The 20059-nt window shown below is 38.6% G+C and overlaps 1 protein-coding gene across 1 annotated transcript in view; it reads left to right on the forward strand.

Moving 5' to 3' along the window:
• The first annotated feature begins 281 nt into the window (after positions 1-281).
• The window catches only part of KIAA0825 (KIAA0825 ortholog), a 284840-nt gene continuing 265062 nt past the window's right edge, over positions 282-20059 (forward strand). The window contains exons 1-2 of the mRNA XM_067568905.1: positions 282-375; positions 10681-10820. Coding sequence (XP_067425006.1) covers positions 10690-10820 — 131 coding nt within the window. The 5' untranslated portion in view covers positions 282-375; positions 10681-10689. The remainder of the gene's footprint in view (positions 376-10680; positions 10821-20059) is intronic.

The raw sequence follows: 20059 nt of genomic DNA on the forward strand, positions 1-20059 counted from the left end.
AACTTTATACTTAAATTCTACTGTGACCACGAAAATGCCTGTACTTTAACATGGGGAGGTTCAAAAGTGTCGCAGGGAATTAGTTGCCCAGTTTCCATTAACTTTTAGTGAGTGTTGGGTGTTTGACTTATGTAGGTTACTTTGAAAATCACAGGCTAAAACTGATTTAGTCTATATTGGTTTCTGGTTTTGTTTCATATAACTTTAATCCATTTTGCCTGAAAACTCTGAATAGTTCAACTCCCATCAAACTGAAGTTGAAGCTATCCTGTGACACCTGCCAGATATCCAAGTCAAACAAGGGTCTCAATTGATGGAGATGCTAGTGTGCAAGGGATGGAAAACTACACTGACTGAATTACACAAGGTTATTAGGTAAATTGAGAAAATTGGAAGGCTGCATTAAATCAGCTTGTTCTAAACATGACTTAGTAATGCAATGTGTAGTCCATTTTTTTTATATCCAGTATATTCAAAGTCTGCTACACTGATACTTTATACTTAAAAAAATTAGTTGAGTGTGTGTGTCATCATATGTAACCTTATGTCTGAATATTGTTACATAAGAGGTAATTGCAACTAAGTATGTTAAAATGAAAGTAGTCATGCAAAAATCTACTAGAATAGATTGGGTACAAATCGTATGTGTTAAAATGAGTATTTCTTATAGCAAATACAGGAATTATTAGCACTATCTACTAGTGAAAATATAGAATTGAAAATTATTTTTGCTAATTTACGTGTAGTAAAATCTGCCAGTAACCACTGAATGGACTGACAATTTTACTTTTTTAGTGGTGGTGGGTGGACTTCTAATCCATTTTAGAAAGATCTGTAGTCACTGCATTATAGGAGAATTTAGAGACTGGTGTCTGAAGACAGGTTGCCTCAGAAAGGTTGCTTTATACATTCTTGTATAGTTATATTTTATATATTATTTGATTGTAATAATAAATGGAAGTATGATGTGGGACAGTAATATTTCTGCGAGACAACAACAGTCAAATTAACCCCCAACATAGAGAAGATGAAAGTTATTACTATGTAAAATAAATTTGAGGAATCTGGAGTTTCAAAACAGAGTACTGTACCTTCATGATATCAATAAGTATAATGATGTTGGTGAGAATTTGGAAATTACCTGACTTGCAAGACATGTTGGGTTTGTTTGGTGTTCGCATGACTATAAAAACATATTTTTAATAAAATCCTTCATTAGATGATTTTTTTTAAAATTTGACCAATACATGTTTGTTTTCTTAAACCTTCTTCGTCGTCTTCTTCTTAGTCAGGTAACAGCGAACTATTTAGAATTCTGTTTGGAGTAATTAGTTCTGGTGATTTTAAACAATAACATTTGAAAATGAAACAATCAGAGGTTGCTTTTTTTCTCATAAGCCAAGTAGATCATGAAAGACTGAGAGGAGCAAATACATTGTTTTGACAAGTAAACTGAACAAATATGACATAGTAGTCTTACAGGAATGCATAAATGAAAACTAAACTGTCATGTTTACAAAATGACTTTTTTTCACATGAGGAATGTGTTGAACAGTAAATGATCTGTAGACTTCAATGGTGCCTGCATGGGAACCACTGAGTTTGGTAATCATGTAAGGACTGCAGAATGTTCATACATTTTGCTTGATTGAAGAGCTACTTTATTAAGAATTTTGAATTATTTAAGAATTCATATTCCAAGACACTCTACAACATGGAAATATTGTGCATATCTAATATGCAAGAAATACTACACAGGTAACTGATCTATAAGAAGAGTTGAACAAACCAACTGGATTGGTTGAACACAAAAGGTAAGTTTGGGTCATGGGGGTGGGAGGGTTGCACTAACTAATTCAGGCTCACACTCATATACATTTTGGGGGAATCCCAGAAGGAAAATGCAGTTGATTTCAGTGACTAAGTCTGACGATAAACTGGGGGAAATAAATCTCCATGCTTAGCGAGAAAATATCTTTCATCCAGATTGTCCTGAATTCCATACAATCCAAACAAAAGATTGGTGCATAGTTGCCAAGCTATACTCCTCCTCCCAATGAGTTTTTTCCCCACAATGCCAATTTGTCTTATTTATGTACATGGCACCTATATCCAGCTCCAGAAGAAATCTATGTAAACTCAGTTGGCAGTGAATTAGTTTACCGATGTAGACAGTTTATCATCTTGGAAAACCTTCAAGTCTCTTCTTTGATAGTTAGTTCACTATTAGTATCAGTTGGCATCAATGTATCCAATCTGAATTTGGGGGCCTCACTTCTTAAATATGACAGTTATCAGACAGTGGAAAATGTACAAAGCCAAACTGTTCTGCCAAAAATGTGGACCACGAAGTGACCTTGAAAGTTCATTTTGCTTTTAATCGAGGGACATGTAGCACCACTCAATTAGTAACTAAGGAGGATATAACCAAAGATAAATATAAAGTCCGCAGGGCTGGAGAAATTACACCCAAGAGTCCGAAAAGAGTTAACTGAAGATATCTCTAGCTCATAGATACTAACTTTTAATCTTGAAATACACAAGAAATTCCAGAAGACAGGGAGAGTCTTAAAAAACAGCAAGCATGATGACCTGACATCAATCCCAGGCAAAATAATGGAAGAAGTTTATAAAGGATTCAATCAATACATAATTAAAGGACAGGAATGTAAGTAATGGCAGTCTACATGGTGTTATGAAAAATAGATCTAGTCAAACAAACCTGATTTCATTTTTTATTAGATTACAAGTTTGGTTGAGAAAGGTAACTGCATAGATGGAACATGTCTTACGTGTGAAACACATAAGAAGCTCAATCTATTTAATTTATCAAGAAGATCGAGAGGTGACTTATTGTGCGGTACCTTTATGAGGAGAAAATACTGTGTATTACAAGGCTCTTCAGCCTTGTGGAGAAAGGCACAACAAGAACAAATGGTTGATAATGAAAGCCAGACAATTAGAATTAAGATACTAGTTTTTTAAATGGTGAGGGTTATTAACCTCTAGAACAGACTATCAAAGGAAGTGGTAGATTCTGCATCACATGAAGTCAAATCAAGACTTAAATGGCTTTCTGGAAGATATCATTTAGTCAAACACAAATAATCAGGGTGAGTATAAGATGAAATTCTATGACTTGTGGTCCCATTAGATGATCTAATAGTGCCTTCTGGCCTTAAAATCTATTAAAATATCTATTGTATAAATGCTGACTTATATGTGACAGCAGTGCTTTATGTGAGCAAGCAAGGAATTGTTCACTCCCAACCACTTTGTTGGAAAGCAATAGCCCTTTATACTAACATCTAGCTCTTAGGGTAGAACCTGCTGTCCTCCAATTAGCTGGCAAAAAGAATGTACTTAGAGACAATTTACACCCCAAACTACAGACCCAGCATAAGTGGGCTATGCTATGGTCTGTATTGATCTGCAGTTATCCATCAGTAAATTTATCGGCAAAAAGCAGTAAAGCAAAGTGACCCGAGTTTTGTTCCAGAGCAAGGAAGGACAGCAACTAAGTTACAAAATTTGTTTCTTTTTGACTGGAGTAGCAACTGCAATATGATTACTCCTCACCCCAATGATTGTGGTAAAAAATACAACAGGACATAACAAAATGTATTATGACTGTTCTGACCGCTTTGGTTTGATGCAGGAATTTATATAACATCTACCAATGTTGCCATACCTTGACACAGTAAGACATTGTCATTCTGGAACTGTTTCATCTTTTTTCTGCTTAAGTCATGGGACATGTAACTTGGCTTGCTCTGTAGTGGTATTGAATACTTTAATGCAGCTCAGGAAACCATATATAGTTATGGGGTGCACCAGCATGGAAGGAGTTAAGGAATTGCTTTGGGCTAGAGTGCTCTACCCTGCCACACATACAAATCATGACAGGACTGGAGGAAGTGTTAAAAAGAAGAGACTCCACTTAGATGGGGGCAACCCTAGAAAAGGAACAAGCTCCTCAGCTCCCAGAGGGAGGTCTGACAAGCGACTGTCCTTCTATGCTTGCAGAAAGGAGATTGGATCTCCTGGGCTAAGAAAGGAAAAAGAAACAGATTTATACTTGAATCCTAGTGGATTATGGGATGACTCTGATACTGCCAAAGCCTCTGAAGTAAGAGACTCCAATGTCCTGACTGCTGCTTACTGGTTTTCTTTCTTTTCCTTTATGCTTTTATTTAACCTCATTTGCTGACTGTGGACAGTTTTGTTTTTCAACTGGCACACTGATGGAGGAAGAAGAAGTTAGAAGGCCTCAGCTGGAGGGTTGAGCGCCAGCCCTACTAGACTGACATACCCTGCAGTGACAGCAGGGTTGGGGTTAGCTGGACTTGAACTCCCCATATAGCTCCTGAAGGGGGCACTCTGCAAAGTTGAGATTCATGGCAGTTACTTCTGGAAATGGGAAAAGTTTTCACTATTGGTAGCAGATAATGTGCCACTACATTCTGCCCCCATATGAACTATTATGAATTGCAGCTTTTCTCTGCTACTTCTCTGCAGCATGTACCAAAGTACCAATTCAGTTTTCACTGATCTAACTATCTCAATATTACTTAAAAGAATGATTAATGTCCTCCCACTGGCCATCAAGCCTGTCCCGAAATGGGAACTCATCTTGGTGCTATCAGCATTAATGGATGCCCAATTCAAGCATTTGGGAGAGTTTTCTTTATTTCACCTCCCATTTAAAAACAACATTTTTAAATTGTAGTAACATCTACAAGAAGAGTTTGAGTCATAAGCTTTAAGGAAGGATACCTCCTTCACTTCATCGGCTTCCGCATTTCTCCCTTGGGCAGGGATGGAGAAAATCAGTCTCCAGAGGGCTTTCTCTTCATTCTGGTTTTATTTTTTCTTATTTACACAGTGGGCCTCACTGTAGGCCCAAGAAGTTTTCTTAAGCAAAAAGCAAAAAACCCCAACCTTACAATGCAAACAGAAATACATTTCCCTGCCCCCTCTCTGTAGTGTTGCCCTTTTACATTGGCACCAATTGACAGTCCTTTCCCGAGGCAGCTGTTACCTTAGTTTCTTTCCCTATAAGGAGGGGAGACAGCCTTCCACCCAGGGGAAGCCTTTCCTTCCTGCTGCTTCCCCTACCGCTGCTGCAGCTTGTCTTTCATATCTCCCCTTCTCTCCCTTGCCAGAAGATGGGTTTTTGAAGATCACTGACAGCCCTTAACTGACCTCAGGTGTCTCTGTTAACCCAAGATAACCTTTTTTTAAGCTCATCGGGATCAGGATTGAAGTCATGATTTGTTACTGCAGGCACAGTATGCGGAAGAATCAGAGAGGGCAGTGCAGGGGAAACTGAAGAAGGGGGAAGAAAATTGGCAGCGTGTGACCTCCAGAAGAAAGAGGAGAACCCATATACCGTCAGTGCAGATAAAGATAAGCAACCGTTTTCAGGCTCTCTGCACAGATACTATGGCAGAGAACGGTTTGGAAGATTCATCTGAGGAAAGGGATCAAAAGGAGGCCCCATCAATCAGAAGTCATGGGATACATTGTCCTAGGGATGGGGGTTCCACTACCACCACTCTCAAGAGGAAGAGACAGGTGATGGTCGTCAGGGATTCCCTCCTAAGGAGGATGGAGTCATCCATCTGCCATCCGGACCGGAAAACTCGAGAAGTGTACTGCGTGCTTGAAGCTAGAATTCAGGATGTGACAGAGAGTCTGCCGAGACTTATCAAGCCCTCAGACCGCCACCCCTTCCTACTTCTCCATGTGGGCACCAATGACACTGCCAAGAATGACCTTGAGTGGGATCACTGCATCCCTTGAGTGGGATCACTGTTGCCTTGGGAAGAAGGATAAAGGAGTTTGAGACACAAGTGGTGTTCTCATCTATCCTCCCTGTTGAAGGAAAAGGCCCAGGTAGAGACCATCGAATTGTGGAAGTAAATGCATGGTTATGCAGGTGGTCGACCATGGGATGTTGTTCCAGGAAGAAGGATTGCTAGGAAGAAATGGGATCCACCTAACAAAGAGAGGGAAGAACATCTTTGCAGAAAGGCTGGCTAACCTAATGAGAAGGGCTTTCAACTAGGTTTGCTGGGGGCCGGGGACCTAAGCCTGGAGGTAAGTGGGGAAGTGGGACACCAGGAGGAAGCTCAAGGAAGGGGGTGCAACGGAGAAGGCCTCCTGATTCGTACTGAGAAAGTAAGGCAATCGGCTAGTTATCTTAGGTGCCTGGCACAGTCAAGGAACTATGAAGTGATTGGAATAACCAAGACTTGGTGGGGTAACTCTCACAACTGGAGCACTGTCATGGATGGGTATAAACTGTTCAGGAAGGACAGGCAGGGGTGAAAAGGTGGAGGAGTTGCACTGTATGTAAGAGAGCAATATGATTGCTCAGAGCTTCAGTATGAAACTGCAGAAAAACCTTTTGAGAGTCTCTGAGTTAAGTTTAGAGGCAAGAGCAACAAGAGTGATGTTGTGGTGGACATCCGTTTTAAACCATGAGACCAGGAGGATGAGGTAGACGAGGCTTTCTTCAGACAACTAGTAAAAGTTTCCAGATTACAGGTCCTGGTTCTCATGGGGAACTTTAATCACCCTGACATCTGCTGGGAGAGCAATACAGCAGAGCACAGACAATCCAGGAAGTTTTTGGAAAGCAGACAACTTCTTGGTGCAGGTGCTGGAGGAAACAACTAGGGGCTGTGGTCCTCTTGACCTGCTCCTCACAAACCAAGAAGAATTGGTAGGGGAAGTAAAAGAGGGTGGTAACTTTGGCAGCAGTGACCATGAGATTGTAGAGTTCAGGATCCTGACAAAAGGAAGAAAGGAGAACAGCAGGATATGGATCCTAGAGTTCAGAAAAGCAAACTTCAGGGAGCTGATAGGTAGGATTCCCTGGGAAATGGGGGGAAAGGAGTCCAAGAGAGCTGGCTGCATTTTAAAGAAATCTTACTGAGGGTGCAGGAACAAACCATCCTGATGTGCAGAAAGAATAGCAAATATGGCAGGCAACCAGCTTGACTTAACAAAGAAGTCTTCAGTGTGCTTAAACACAAAAAGGAAGCTTACAAGAAGTGGGAGCTTGGTCAGAAGACCAAGCAGAAGTATAAAAATACTCCTTAAACATGCAGGAATGAAATCAGGAAGGCCAAAGCACAATTGGAGTTGCAGCTAGCAAAGGACATGAAGGGTAAGAAGAAAGGTTTCAACAGGTATGTTAGCAACAAGAAGAAGGTTAGGGAAAGTGTGAGCCCTTTACAAAATGGGGGAGGCAACCTAGTGACAGATGATGTGGAAAAAGCTTAAGTACTCAATGGTTTTGGGTTTTTATGCATCTGTATTCATAGACAGTGTCAGCTCCCAAACTACTGCACGAGGCAGCAAAGAATCAAGAGGAGGTGAGAAGCTGTGAGTGGTGAAGAAACAGGTTCAGGACTATTTAGAAAGGCTGGATATGTTCAAGTCCTTGGGGCTGGATGCAGTGCATCCCAGAGTACTGAGGGAGTTGGCTGATGTGGTTGAAAACTCGTGGTGATAAGGGCAGGTGCTGGATTATTGGAAAAAGGCAGATATAGTGCCCATCTTCAAAAAAGGGAAGAAGGAAGAATCAGGGAATTACAGACCAGTCAGCCTCACCTCAGTCCCCAGATATATCATCGAACAGGTTTTCAGTGAATCCATTTTGAGGCACTTGGGGGAGAGCGGAAGGTGCTTAGGAACAGTCAGCGAGGATTCACCAAGGGCAAGTCATGCCTGACCAACCTGATTGCCTTCTATGAAGAGATGACTGGCTCTGTGGATGGGGAAAGCGGTGGACATAATATACCTTGACTTTAGCAAGGTATTCTTGCCAGCAAGTTAAAGAAGTATGGGTTGGATGAATGGACTATAAATGGATAGAAAGCTGGCTAGATCATTGGGCTCAATGGTAGTGATCAATGGCTCGATTTCTGGTTGGCAGCCAATAACAAGCGGAGTGCACCAGAAGGCGGTGCTGAGGCCGGTTTTGTTCAACATCTTCATTAATGATCTGGAGGATGGGTGGATTACAGCCTCAGCAAGTTTGCAGTTGACACTAAGCTGGGAGAGTACTCTGGAGGGTAGGGTAGGATACAGATTGACCTAGACAAATTGGACCAAAAAATATCTGATGAGATTCAACAAAGACACGTACAGAGTTCTGCACTTAGGACTGAAGAATCCCATGCACTGCTACAGACTGGGGACTGACTGGCTAAGCAGCAGTTCTACAGAAAAGGACCTGCAGGTTATAGTGGACAAGAAGCTCGCTATGAGTCAGTGTTACCTTATCAGCAAGAAGGCTAACTGCATATTGGGCTGCAGTAGTAGGAGCATTGCCAGCAGATTGAGGAAGTGATTATTCCCCTCTGTTCGACACTGGTGAGGCCACATTTGGAGTAGTGTGTCCAGTTTTGAGCCCCCCACTATAGAAAGGATGTGGACAAATTGTACAAAGTCCAGAGAATGGCAGCAAAATGATTAGGGGCTGGAGCACATGACTTATGAGGAAAGGCTGAGGGAACTAGGCTTGTTTAGTCTTTGCAGAAGAGAAGAATGAGGGGGGATTTGATAGGAGCCTTTAACTACTTGAAGGGGGGTTCCAAAGAGGATGGAGCTAGGCTGTTCAGTGGTAGTAGATGACAGAACTAGGAGCAATGGTCTGAAGTTGCAGTGGGGGAGGTCTAGGCTGGATATTAAGAAAAACGTTTTCACTAGGAGGGTAGTGAAGCACTGGAATGGGTTACCTAGGGAGGTGGTGGAATCTCCACCCTTAGAGATTTTTAAGGTGGGGTTTGACAAAGCCCTGGCTTGGATGCTTTAGTTTGGAGTTGGTCCTGGTTTGAGCAGGGGGTTGGACTAAATGACCTCCTGAGGTCCCTTCCAACCCTAATCTTCTATGATTCTATGAATAGGGCCTTCACCATTCTAGGACTAATACGTCTGTCCTCCACTTCTCTTTCATATCTGTCAGGACTGACTTTGTCACAATATGCAGAGACACTCTTGCAAAGAATCACAGTCACCATGGTAAATAACTGTTTTTGATGTACCCTAATCTTGGCCTCATTATGTAAATATAGCCAAGTTTCAGAATGTTCAAGATTTGATGGGAAATCACTGTGAAATTCTGCTTTTCCATATAACTCATGATCTTTGTTTTTAAGATGATCTTAGTTGGTCAGCACTGAACTTGCTATATAGAACAATATCCTTTTAAAAAAACCCCACATAAAACGCAATACTGTAAATAAGGTGTATTCTGTTGTCAAAATATGCATTTTTGTGTATGTATGCTTTTGTTGGTCTGTGGTACCTGGTGAAGACTTTTTCATATTTCCTGGGTGGAAAAAAGATGAATGCTTATGCTAGAAATATTACTGGAGAAAAGCAGACCCTGCTATCAGAAATAAACGGGAACAAATTATGTACTTTGGACACATCAGGTGTAGAGATGGAAATGACATCAAGAAAAATGCCATAGAAGGAATTGCAGTGAGTCATTGTAGTAGGGGCCAACCAGCAAGGAGTTAGATAGATGGTGTGTAGCAGATCACTGGGAGACCAGTTGCCGAGTGCTGAAAGCTGGAAATAGATCAAGAAGGCTTCTGAGAATTCATATTCAGACATGAATAAGTGAATTTTACTTATTGACTTTACTTATTTATTCTCTGTTTACATTTGCATTGTGGCCTCCAGACACTATAATATAAATACCACCAATAATTGGCTACCAAATGTACTGCTTTCTGGGAAATTCCCATTTTTTCTTCCTTTGTTTTGTGATTGCAGTGTTTAGTCATGGTTGGTTGAAAAACATGTATAATTATTCCTCGTATGAGAATTAGATGATGAGAAAGAAGAGCTGAAGCTGGTAATGTCCTGCTTCAGATGTAAACATGCCTGTGATTGGCTGGATGCATATAGATGGATCAATGGATGAGGTATATGTGGCGTGAAGCATGAAAGTCAGTCAAAAACAAAAATCCTTCTTGCTTGTCCTTTTTGATATATCCTAATATCCTTTTTGCTGTGTTTTTGGTTTGTTTGTTTTGGGGGTTTTGTTTTCTTTTGTTTTTAATTAACTGCGTACATAAGCTGAAGTTCAGGAACATGTGTACACTAGTTACTGCTCTTTTTAAAATGCTTTGAGATACTTGAATGAAAGTGCATGTGCACATCCAAGTGCACTGATCATTATTTTAAAACATCATCATTTATCTACAGACACTAAAATTCATAATTTTGCTCTTGGAATTTTTGATGTATTACTTCTTACTTGTTAACACAGTTCTGTTACACAAATAAACTTGTCACTATAATGCTTACCACAAAGTTGTTTTATATAAAGAACTTCTGTTTCTATTAGCTAGGAAAAATATTAACTGATTTTGTTTTTGACTAAACTGTGGGTTACTGATAAAGCGCCGTATTTAATTTGCTTTAAGATACACTGAAAGCAACTCCTCAACAGTATTTCATGCAAAAGCATGAAAAATATATATTTTTCATAGGTGCAATGTTCCCATTATAATTACATATACCTTACTAATCTAAGCATTAACTTCAGAAAAACAGAAGTCTTATTTACTTTAATATTTAAAATAAAACCTACATTTTTTCATTATTTAATCCCATTTTATATATTTACTATTTCTTTACCATTTATTTCAGGTTTTGGAAATGGAGTGGGGAGGTGAATATTCATTTGATTCTTCCAACTTAGATTGTTTGTTAAACATTCTTCCTGGAGACTTGGAATTTCAACAGATCCTCAGTGACATTGATGAGAAAATAAAGAAAAATTCTGCTAGGTAAACTATTTTAAACGTTTTCTTTTTGTCCAATGTACTATTAAGTCATTTACATTTTTTAAAGATTTGTTTCCTTTCCTCTTTTTATGTTGATAACATAGAATATTGAAAGTTATTACACTATTGGTTTTCCCTTAATTCAGCCAATACTTGAGGTTGGGTTTTTTTTTTTTTTTTTTTCTTCATGCCTTAGAAGATATTAGCTATCTTTTTATTTGTTTCTCTCTGCATACGTAATATTAATAGCTTGAATCTTCACAGCCCTTGAAAACAGTGAAATTGCTGTGATGCAGAAATGGAGAGAACATGTGCTCAGTGTTCTCAGATCTCAGACATGGGGTTGGGGCTGGGGTGAGGTTTTACTTTTGTTTTATTTCTTGGTAAAAGAGCTATGAAATTAGATCAGCATATATAGACTATAAGGGTAATCTCTAATGTATCAGAATGATTTTAAGAAAACGTATGTTTCAAATTCATAATGTTTCTTTTCAAGATGTCTTCCTAAAGTGAAGAAAGCAGGTGACTTTATCATTGCTCTTTATAAATAAGCCATTATTTTACTTATTCTAAAGCACATTTTTGTATTGTAATAGTGGCAGAAAACTTTCCAACTTGCATATGTTTTGGAGTACACTTTAAAGCAATATTTGTGATAAAATAGTTTATTATGAAAAATGAATAAATCTATTACATTCTCTTAATCGGAAAAGATACACAAAATTCAGCTATGTGAAATCTCTGAATAATTATTCAGTGAGATTAATCTTTGCTCTCTGTCTTGAACTTTTCCGGGGGCAAGTCACAATAGTTCTGTGTCTCAGTTTCCACTTCTATAAAATAAAAACACAGATGTTGTGTGGCTAAATACATTAATATTTGTGAAATACTTGGATTCATCCTTGGATGAAAGATGCTGAGTGTGGCAAGTACACTGGTCACCATTTAAAAAGATAACATTTACCCACTGATACAACAGTAATTTCTTGTTTTGAGGAAGAAACTGGAATTTTAGATACCACTCTGGATAAATATTGGCTTTTTAACAGTAATGATTGTGCTATTACTCCATGTACATTTGAAGTATGCAGCAGGGATTCAACTGTGCTATAGAAAGCGTTTCTGAGACTTCAGAGGATACCTTTGATGAAGTGTGATTTAGGATTCTGTAATTTAATGATGAGGCCCTCCTGGGTAGGAGGACTTTGTCCACTGCTCACAGAACTATTCACCTTATTCAGGCAGCTGTCCTTTATAATATGCTCCCACAGAAGCTATACTTTACATTTCTTTTTTGTTGTTGTTGTTGTTGTTGTTGAAATTAATCTAGCTAAAACAGAATCAAGTCTTCCCTGAACTATAGATCACCATCAGGTTGTTAGTCAAGATGATAAAACTCACTGTTTTATGTCATTGATATCTTGCTGTTTTCAACAAAGGGTAATACATTTCTTACAGATTTATTAAAACTTTATTTAATCTTTACAAGTGTCAGTTGTAGTGATGATAATGAAAATCTAGCAACTATACAGTTGCTATACAGTCCTCTTCAGTAGTGCTATTCTCCAGTCTATTGACATCAATGGAATTTTGTTACATACTCAGAAAAGTCCAGTTCATGTCATTACAGTGTCATAGGTGTCTGAAAGTTTGAGTTATGTATAATTTGCTACACATCCAGGAAGAACACCATCAGAATTTTGGCATGTGTGTATGATAGTCTTTTGTTACCTCTTCAGTTTAAAAAGTGTGTGTTATGAAGGGTTGGGATGTTTTTTGACTGCAGAAGTAGAGCCCAGCTGTTTGTTGCTTTCACTATCACTATCACTATCACAGTTCATATCAATTTACATTTTCAAGTTTTCTTTTTTCCCCAAAAGAATAGTTGAAATTGTCTTTAGCAATTCTAGTTCCATGAATTAGAAGCACCTGCAGCTATGAACTTTGGATGGCCCGAAGGAGAGAGGCAAAGATGACTTTTTTTATATTCTTGATTGGTATCAGGCTATGGTATCATAGCCTCACAAGCCACTGATACTTTTGCTGTAGAATTCTGAATTTCTACAGTCTGTTGTTCTTCAACAATAGCAGCTGAACCAAGAAGACCCAGTGTTTACCAGCTGTTATTTTGCATCCGCAAAATGTCAATTTCAGGAAGGGAGAGGAGCTTAAAAAAAGATGAACAACATTTGATGTGATTTTTAAATTAAAAAGAGTATTTTATTGATAATATATTATAGTTAACATGGAATGAAATCATTTTCAAGTTACTATTGATCTTTGCTAATTGTATGATAAGGGAGCTACTCTGTGTGCTATGTTGTTGAAATTGGAATGCAATCCATTTTTCATCAGATAGATTTATGTTTTTATTATACCAGAGAGAATAAACATAATAGTATACAGCATGTATATTCAAAAAAATAAAACAGTATGTGAAAATTATGATCCAGAAGCATGTAAATCACTTGTACACTCATTTATGGCCTTCAAACAAAACAGCTTTTACAAAATTATATGACATGAATAATCAGTTATTTTCCACTCACCAACAGCAGTTGAATTACCGTCAGTATTTTTGTATTGTAATTGTTCTATTTTTCTCCTTGTAGTATAAACAGAAAAAAAATGACCATCTGTTTTATATGGTTTTATTCCTCAGTTATAAGTGAAAAGATGGTTAACCCTTATATAAGAGACCTTTTATTACACTTGAATTTTGACTTTATTTTTATAGCAGTTTATGAAGGCAGCAACTTTGACCATTTTCAGTGCTGGCCAGGTTTGCCAGTGTTGTACAATACTCCTAGGGTTAGTCTAAGGTGAAAGTCATGTTTCACTATGTCATTTTAGGTGCCATTTCTCTCTCTTCATCTCCTTCCTCCCTACACATGCTTTAACTTTACTTATTATATTTGGGTAACAATATTTTCATTGTCTAATATGGAGGTTTCAGAATTCTTAGTTTATTTATTCTTTATGGTTTATTTATAGTGAACAATTGGTTTACAAATATTCTACAGGAACTAAAAGTTCAGCTGACATCATTGTAGGATTAGCTCATGATGTTGTAATTAGGGGAACACTAGGAAATAACTGTATAGGGTTTGAAACCAGGTTTTTTATGCAGCTGTCCTCAAAAGACACTATGTAAAAATGGCAAAAATGGATTCTTAGCAGATCAGTTCTTGGTGTATTCAGTCATATCTGCTTATTTTAAGTGGATACATTTTTAAACTGCTTTTCGCTCCTGGTAGCCCTGCTGAGCTAGCACAGCTCTGGAAGAGTTGGGGTAGATTTTATTCCTCCTTCTGCATACACAACAGAATTATTTACTAAGATTCAATCAATTATATCTCTGCAACCTCACTGACATCTATGGTTTTGGACAGGTGTCACTAAGGGCCTAATTTGGTCTGCAGAACTGATGCACAAGAGAGAAGGATTGAATCTCAGATCCTATGCTGAGTTTGCTGTGGTAATGGTTTAAAAATATATATTTTTCACATGTAAACTGAACACACTTGATATGGAGACAACAAACATGGATCCCTGCAACACCATTTGTACAGCCACTTTTCAGAGAAGAACTTGACTTAAAGCATAGTTTAAGTTCAGCGGTGAACTCAGTGGTGAAACTTAGTTTCAGGTAGCCTTTTACTGCTGACCTCCATTCCAGATTTTAATATGTTAATAATGATAAAACAAACAAGATTTGAAAATAACAATAAGCATCTTGCATTATCTTTTCACTGTTATACTGTCCTGTTTCATTGCTCCACCTTACTGTGTTATGTTTAGTTTAATTTTTTCAGCTCTTCAGGACAAATATCTGTTAATGTTTTCTAAAAAGCATTAGGGACACTTATGACTGCGTAAATAACAAGGCTTGGCTGACCAAAGTGTACTGCATTAAAACTAGATTTAAAAATCATGCATACGATGCAAATCAGCACTGCTTAAAAATATCTCAAACTGATAGGGTAAGCTAATTATGCCCCTTTTGTCAGGAGTGGAAGGAATATATACATCTAGGTGGCCATAAACGTATACCTATAAAAAAAGCAGTTAACAAAACATCAGAAGTATAACAAAAATGAAAATTATTCCCCAGCTCTGGGTTTTATCCTAGACCTATAGCTGTGGGATCGAAGCCTAGCCTTCTTCCGGGTATTCTCCTCCTATTCCAGGATCAATAACTTTTATGGCAAATCCATGGGCCACTTATGAAAGCATGAACTTTTAGCCCCTTGTTTGCTGGGAACAGAGTGGTGGACCCCATTACACATTGTTGTAGTCAAGGCATGCTCTAAAGTGTTATATCTCTCACTATAGTTGGGGAAATGTTTTTTAACTCATTTGTAATATGCTTTTGTCTAGTCCACACAGGCTGGACTAGCCATTATGTTTGGACACAATATGGACACAAGTAAGTTTAAAACTGTACTTAAGTAAACTAATTAAGCTTCTTGAAAGCCTTGTGAAGGTTGCCTTAGGGACATGCCATCTTAACATACCCATGCATAAAGTAACAATAAATACAAAATTGCTTCCTATACAGACTTCATATATCCCCTCTTTTTCAAAGGATGGTCCCACTTGTATTTCACTGTTGATTTATGCATGCTCCGAGCACCAGGGAATTTGAAAGTCGTTTCCATTGGTCTGCACATATGCCCTGGCTCACTTCATGCCTCTGACTGGGGATAACGGGCAGGGCAGACCATCTCCTAGTTCCTTCTCACTGCTGCATGATCCGGGTCAGAATTTCCAATGTCCATAGCTTCAACTTCGTCCTACAAGATCAGATTTTGATCTAGCTTTGTAACAGCATGTACAGTTTTTACAGCATGTACAGTTTTTACAGTTTACAGGTTAGTGCTTTTGTAGACTTAGTTTATAGACTTTTTGTGTTAGACTTAGTTTCCTTTCCAGGGGCCACATTTGCTATTTGAGTATCTAACAAGATCCCTAAATTGCAAAACTGAGCAATATTTGGTAGAAGCATTCCCTCAGTCAGGGTGTTGATGTAACATTTGCCAGTTCTGCTGGTTGCTGATCCCAGCCTTACAAACATGCCTAGAAATTTCATCCAAAACATTGAAGGAGAGAGGAGACATGAGCTGGGCTATCAGGCCCTGCTTTCTCACAGGACTCCCTTCCCTTCTCCAGTAACAAGTCTTAGGCTGCGTGCTCTTGCACATTGTCTTTCACATGCACTTAACTTGAGTTGTGCTCCCAGAGATACCCAGTGACTACCATCCTCTCCTGCATTTTAGAGAACAACTTGCTACTGTACTTACTATCATTTGGGATTTTCAGGCAGCAGCCACCCCTCAAATCCTTGTTATTATTAGCAAAGTCCCTGCATTTTGATCCAAAAAAACTTAAGTGTGTTCAGAGATTTGGGGAAACTGCTTACACCACCCTCTATTCCTGATGCACTTAATGAATGGAAAAGGCAGTTTAATTTTGATATTGGTAAGTTGGGCCGAAGAGAGAACTCCTCTATAAAAACAGTGCGTATATTTTCTGTTATATAGGTGGTCATCTACTGTACTATCTGCATGTATTCCTCTAGTATATTTTTTGTGACATTAGTGCTTATGAAAGATACTAGAATGATAGTACTAGCATCATCTATTTAAGATTGACAGAAGCAGTACCCTTTGCCCACCAGCCTTCACTATTATGCTTCTGGTTCATTAGAAAGGATCATCACTGAGCTGAAAGGATAGTAATTTTTTTTCCCATTCAGTCTTTGTTATGTCTGCAAAGAAGGGTGCTCTTTGGGATGTGGGCACTGATTTCTTATGAACTTGCCTAAGACCACTGACTCATTTCACAATGGCTACCAAATAGTCAACTAGCAAATAGCCATGTCAGTCCAAGATATTAGAGAAGCCAGGTGGGTGAGATAATATCTTTTATTGGACCAACTTCTGTTGGTCAGAGAAACAAGCTTTCAAACCACACAGAGTTCTTCTTCAGGTCTGGGAAGGGTACTCCCAGTGTCACAGCAAAATGCAAGGTGCAACAGATTCACCCATCTTTTTCTCTCTAACACCTAACAATGATTTTTAGCCATTATTTGCCTGTGTCATATTCAGATCAGTAATTTCAAATTGAAAGACTCCATTTTCTACTACCAATCCTCTGAGTATCTAATCCTTTATTGGAGCATAAGATTTTCCTCCTACTCTTTAACTGGCATAATAATGTAGGGGAGCATATTGGAGCTACATTCGAAACAAGTAAGTTAATAGTAAGGCCATTACTGGAATACTGTTGAAAAATTGGATAGGATCCAGAAAAAAGCCACAAGAATGCTATGAGGTTTGGAAACTCTGCTGTACAATGAGAGATTTAAGAAGCTGTCAATCTATTTAGCTTAGCAAAGAGAAAGATACATGTGTGACCCTAAGAGCCAGTGCCAGGTGACGCACTGTTGCCATGATAGGTACCGGCATGTAATATATCACTGGAAAACTAATAACTCACTGATCAGTAATATTGCGTGATGTGTGTATGATAAATCCACAAATGACTTTATAGATATGTGCTGGAAATATATTTTTAAAATGTATTTGACAAGCAATGCCTATGCTATACCTGTTTCAGCCAAAGCAATGTCTGCTATGTAAATTAAGCAACGTGTGACCAAAGACAAAGAAGAGTACATTTACATACAAGGTAAATAAAGCCAACAAGAGAGGAAGTGGGACAAGACAGCCACTTAATTTCAGTTGTGTTATGGGGGATTGTACCCACCCAGGAAGACTTCTTGCCTCTGGAAGCAAGGTCAATGAACTTTGTGAAGATATAAGGAGGGGGGGGAAAAGCCATTTTGGCACCCTTCACACAAGGAGAAAAAAGAACTGAGGACTTTGAGATCTGTGAAGGGTCCTGGCCAAAGTGTCTGGTTAGCCATTCTGGAAAAGGGACTTGGTGAGAACTCTATCTTTATTCCTTGTATTTGGTATCACTTAAACCTATGACTTTTTGTTTAATAAACTAGTTTTACTATAAACCAATTCAGTGCTATGGTTAAAATGAGTGTTAAGGTAATAATCTACTGGGTACTATCTCTTTAAAAGGGGTAGAGAAGTTAACTTCTGTAAGTATTCAGCAAGCGGGATGCAAATTACAGAGCAGATGGTTTGGGGGAAATTCAGGGTTGGGAAGAGCACTGCAAAAAGTAAGTGTGCGGTGGAAGCCAGGGGGGTGACTTGTATGCTTGTATAGTGGCTATTGGAGTCGCTGCTGTGACTTACAGTTTTATAGCATTTCAGGCACCCAGAGTTGCAAGGCAGGTATGACAAAACCCCTTACTGTTCTGACCCCCAAAAGCCTCATAGTGAGGAAGCTTGATCATGGTCTTTAAAATGCCTTCTAGTTCCATGAATCATCTCCCCATTTAGGAATTTAGTTTAACAGACAAAGGCTATGTCTACACCGCAGCACTAATTCGAATTAGCTTAATTCGAATTTCAGAAAGTGATTTATAGAAAGCACTGCAGACTGTCCACACTACAATGTTTGTGCTGGTTTCTTGCGTCCACACTGGCCAGCCTTAATTTGAATTAGAAAGCAGTGAAATGTGGGAAGCTATCCCACAGTGCAACTAACCACGGAGGCTGTTGTGACAAGTGTCATCGTCCCAGGATGCAGCGCTGCTTCCCCCACCCTCTTCCCCCACCACCAAACAAACAGGAAAAGGATTTTCATGCTGTTTTTTTACCACCACCCCCAATCGCCATTGCTGCAGGCACATGAAGCCAGCTGAACTATGCTCTCATTTTGACCGTGACAAATACATCGCAGCTTATCCTGGATTACTTTAGAACTGTATGCTGTTTGCCTTTTATGCTCCCCCCACCACCTCCTGTACATTGTTTGCCTTTAATTTTTCCCTCCACAAAACCAACCCCCCCCACCTGTATTGCCACCAGTGTAGACCAGGCCAAAGACATGATTGGAGGGTGAAGTTAGACAAATTCAAACTGGAAATAAGGTGCATGTTTTTACCAATGTGAGCAATAAATAGGGCTGTGGTGAATTCTCAATCACTTAAATCAAGATTGTCTTTCTCAAATATATGCTATAGTTCATCCAGAAGTTATTGCCTTGAAAAAGGAATTGCTTGGTGAAATTCTCTGGCCTGTATTATGTAGAAGGTTAGATGAGATGATCATAGTGGTTATTTCAGCTCTTAAATCTGAGCTGTCATTGTTAAAAAATAAAAGTAACTGATCAGAACACTCAAATAAGCAGGCCTGGTTTAGAACTGATACTATCTAGGGATATTTCTATAAGTGGTTGAGATGGAGAGGTGGACTGGATAGCAAGGTCTGTGAGTCAGGGACCACTCTTCTACTTTGTTTTTAAAGTAAGACATTTACTGATGGTGCTCAACAAAAAGATTTTGGAGCAGTGGCTGTGTTGAGGCTGCCATTTTTTATAAAAAGAGTAACAATTTCACGTTCAAATTTGGAAGAATTCCTACTTTTAGAAATAAAAATCAATACATCCATTTAAAAAAAATTATTGGGTCTTTTCTTTTGAATGCAATTTGGATACAAAATACCAGTAAGATTATAGAACAATGAAATAAGTACCTGATATTTGCATCTGTGTTGAGTGAATATAACAGCAAACTTAGTATTAATGGAAGCTACACTTTCCAATATACAGATACTAAATCTCAGACCTTCCCTCTGTCAAGCGGGTGGGTGTCATCATTGTTAAATGCCCGTAATATTTCAAAAGAAAAGGTGTTTTGTTTTTATAGAGGGCGAGGAACAAAAGAAAACGTATCAGTCATGCTACACAGAGTAAGCCGTTAATTAAATAGACTAGAATTGAACAGAATAAGCATTACAAATGTGAAGTTATATTAATCTAATCTGTCAGATCTTTGGAAAGTGTAAAATAAGCTACACCATCAGAATACAGCAAGTTATCAAAAATAGTGAGGGCACACTCAATATTTTAGTAAAAAAGATGTACAAATAAAATGGGGGGGGGGGAGTCATATCCTGTAAAATATTTCTGCATCAGGCCCAGTTAAAGGTCATCAGTTTATGACTCTTTTCATGATTTTTCACTTGGATCTCATCCATAAGTTGAAATAAAGGTGTGTTCAAGGAAATAAATGATTTATCGTTATGGATAACTGGTGCTTATTAACACACAATACTACTGAAGCATCAACATCCTCCTCTGCAATTGCCTGTTATCAT

The sequence above is a fragment of the Emydura macquarii genome, unplaced genomic scaffold (assembly GCF_026122565.2).
Source record: "Emydura macquarii macquarii isolate MOO-44397 ecotype Brisbane River unplaced genomic scaffold, CSIRO-AGI_Emac_v2 contig_2897, whole genome shotgun sequence".
Taxonomy (NCBI): Eukaryota; Metazoa; Chordata; order Testudines; family Chelidae; genus Emydura; species Emydura macquarii.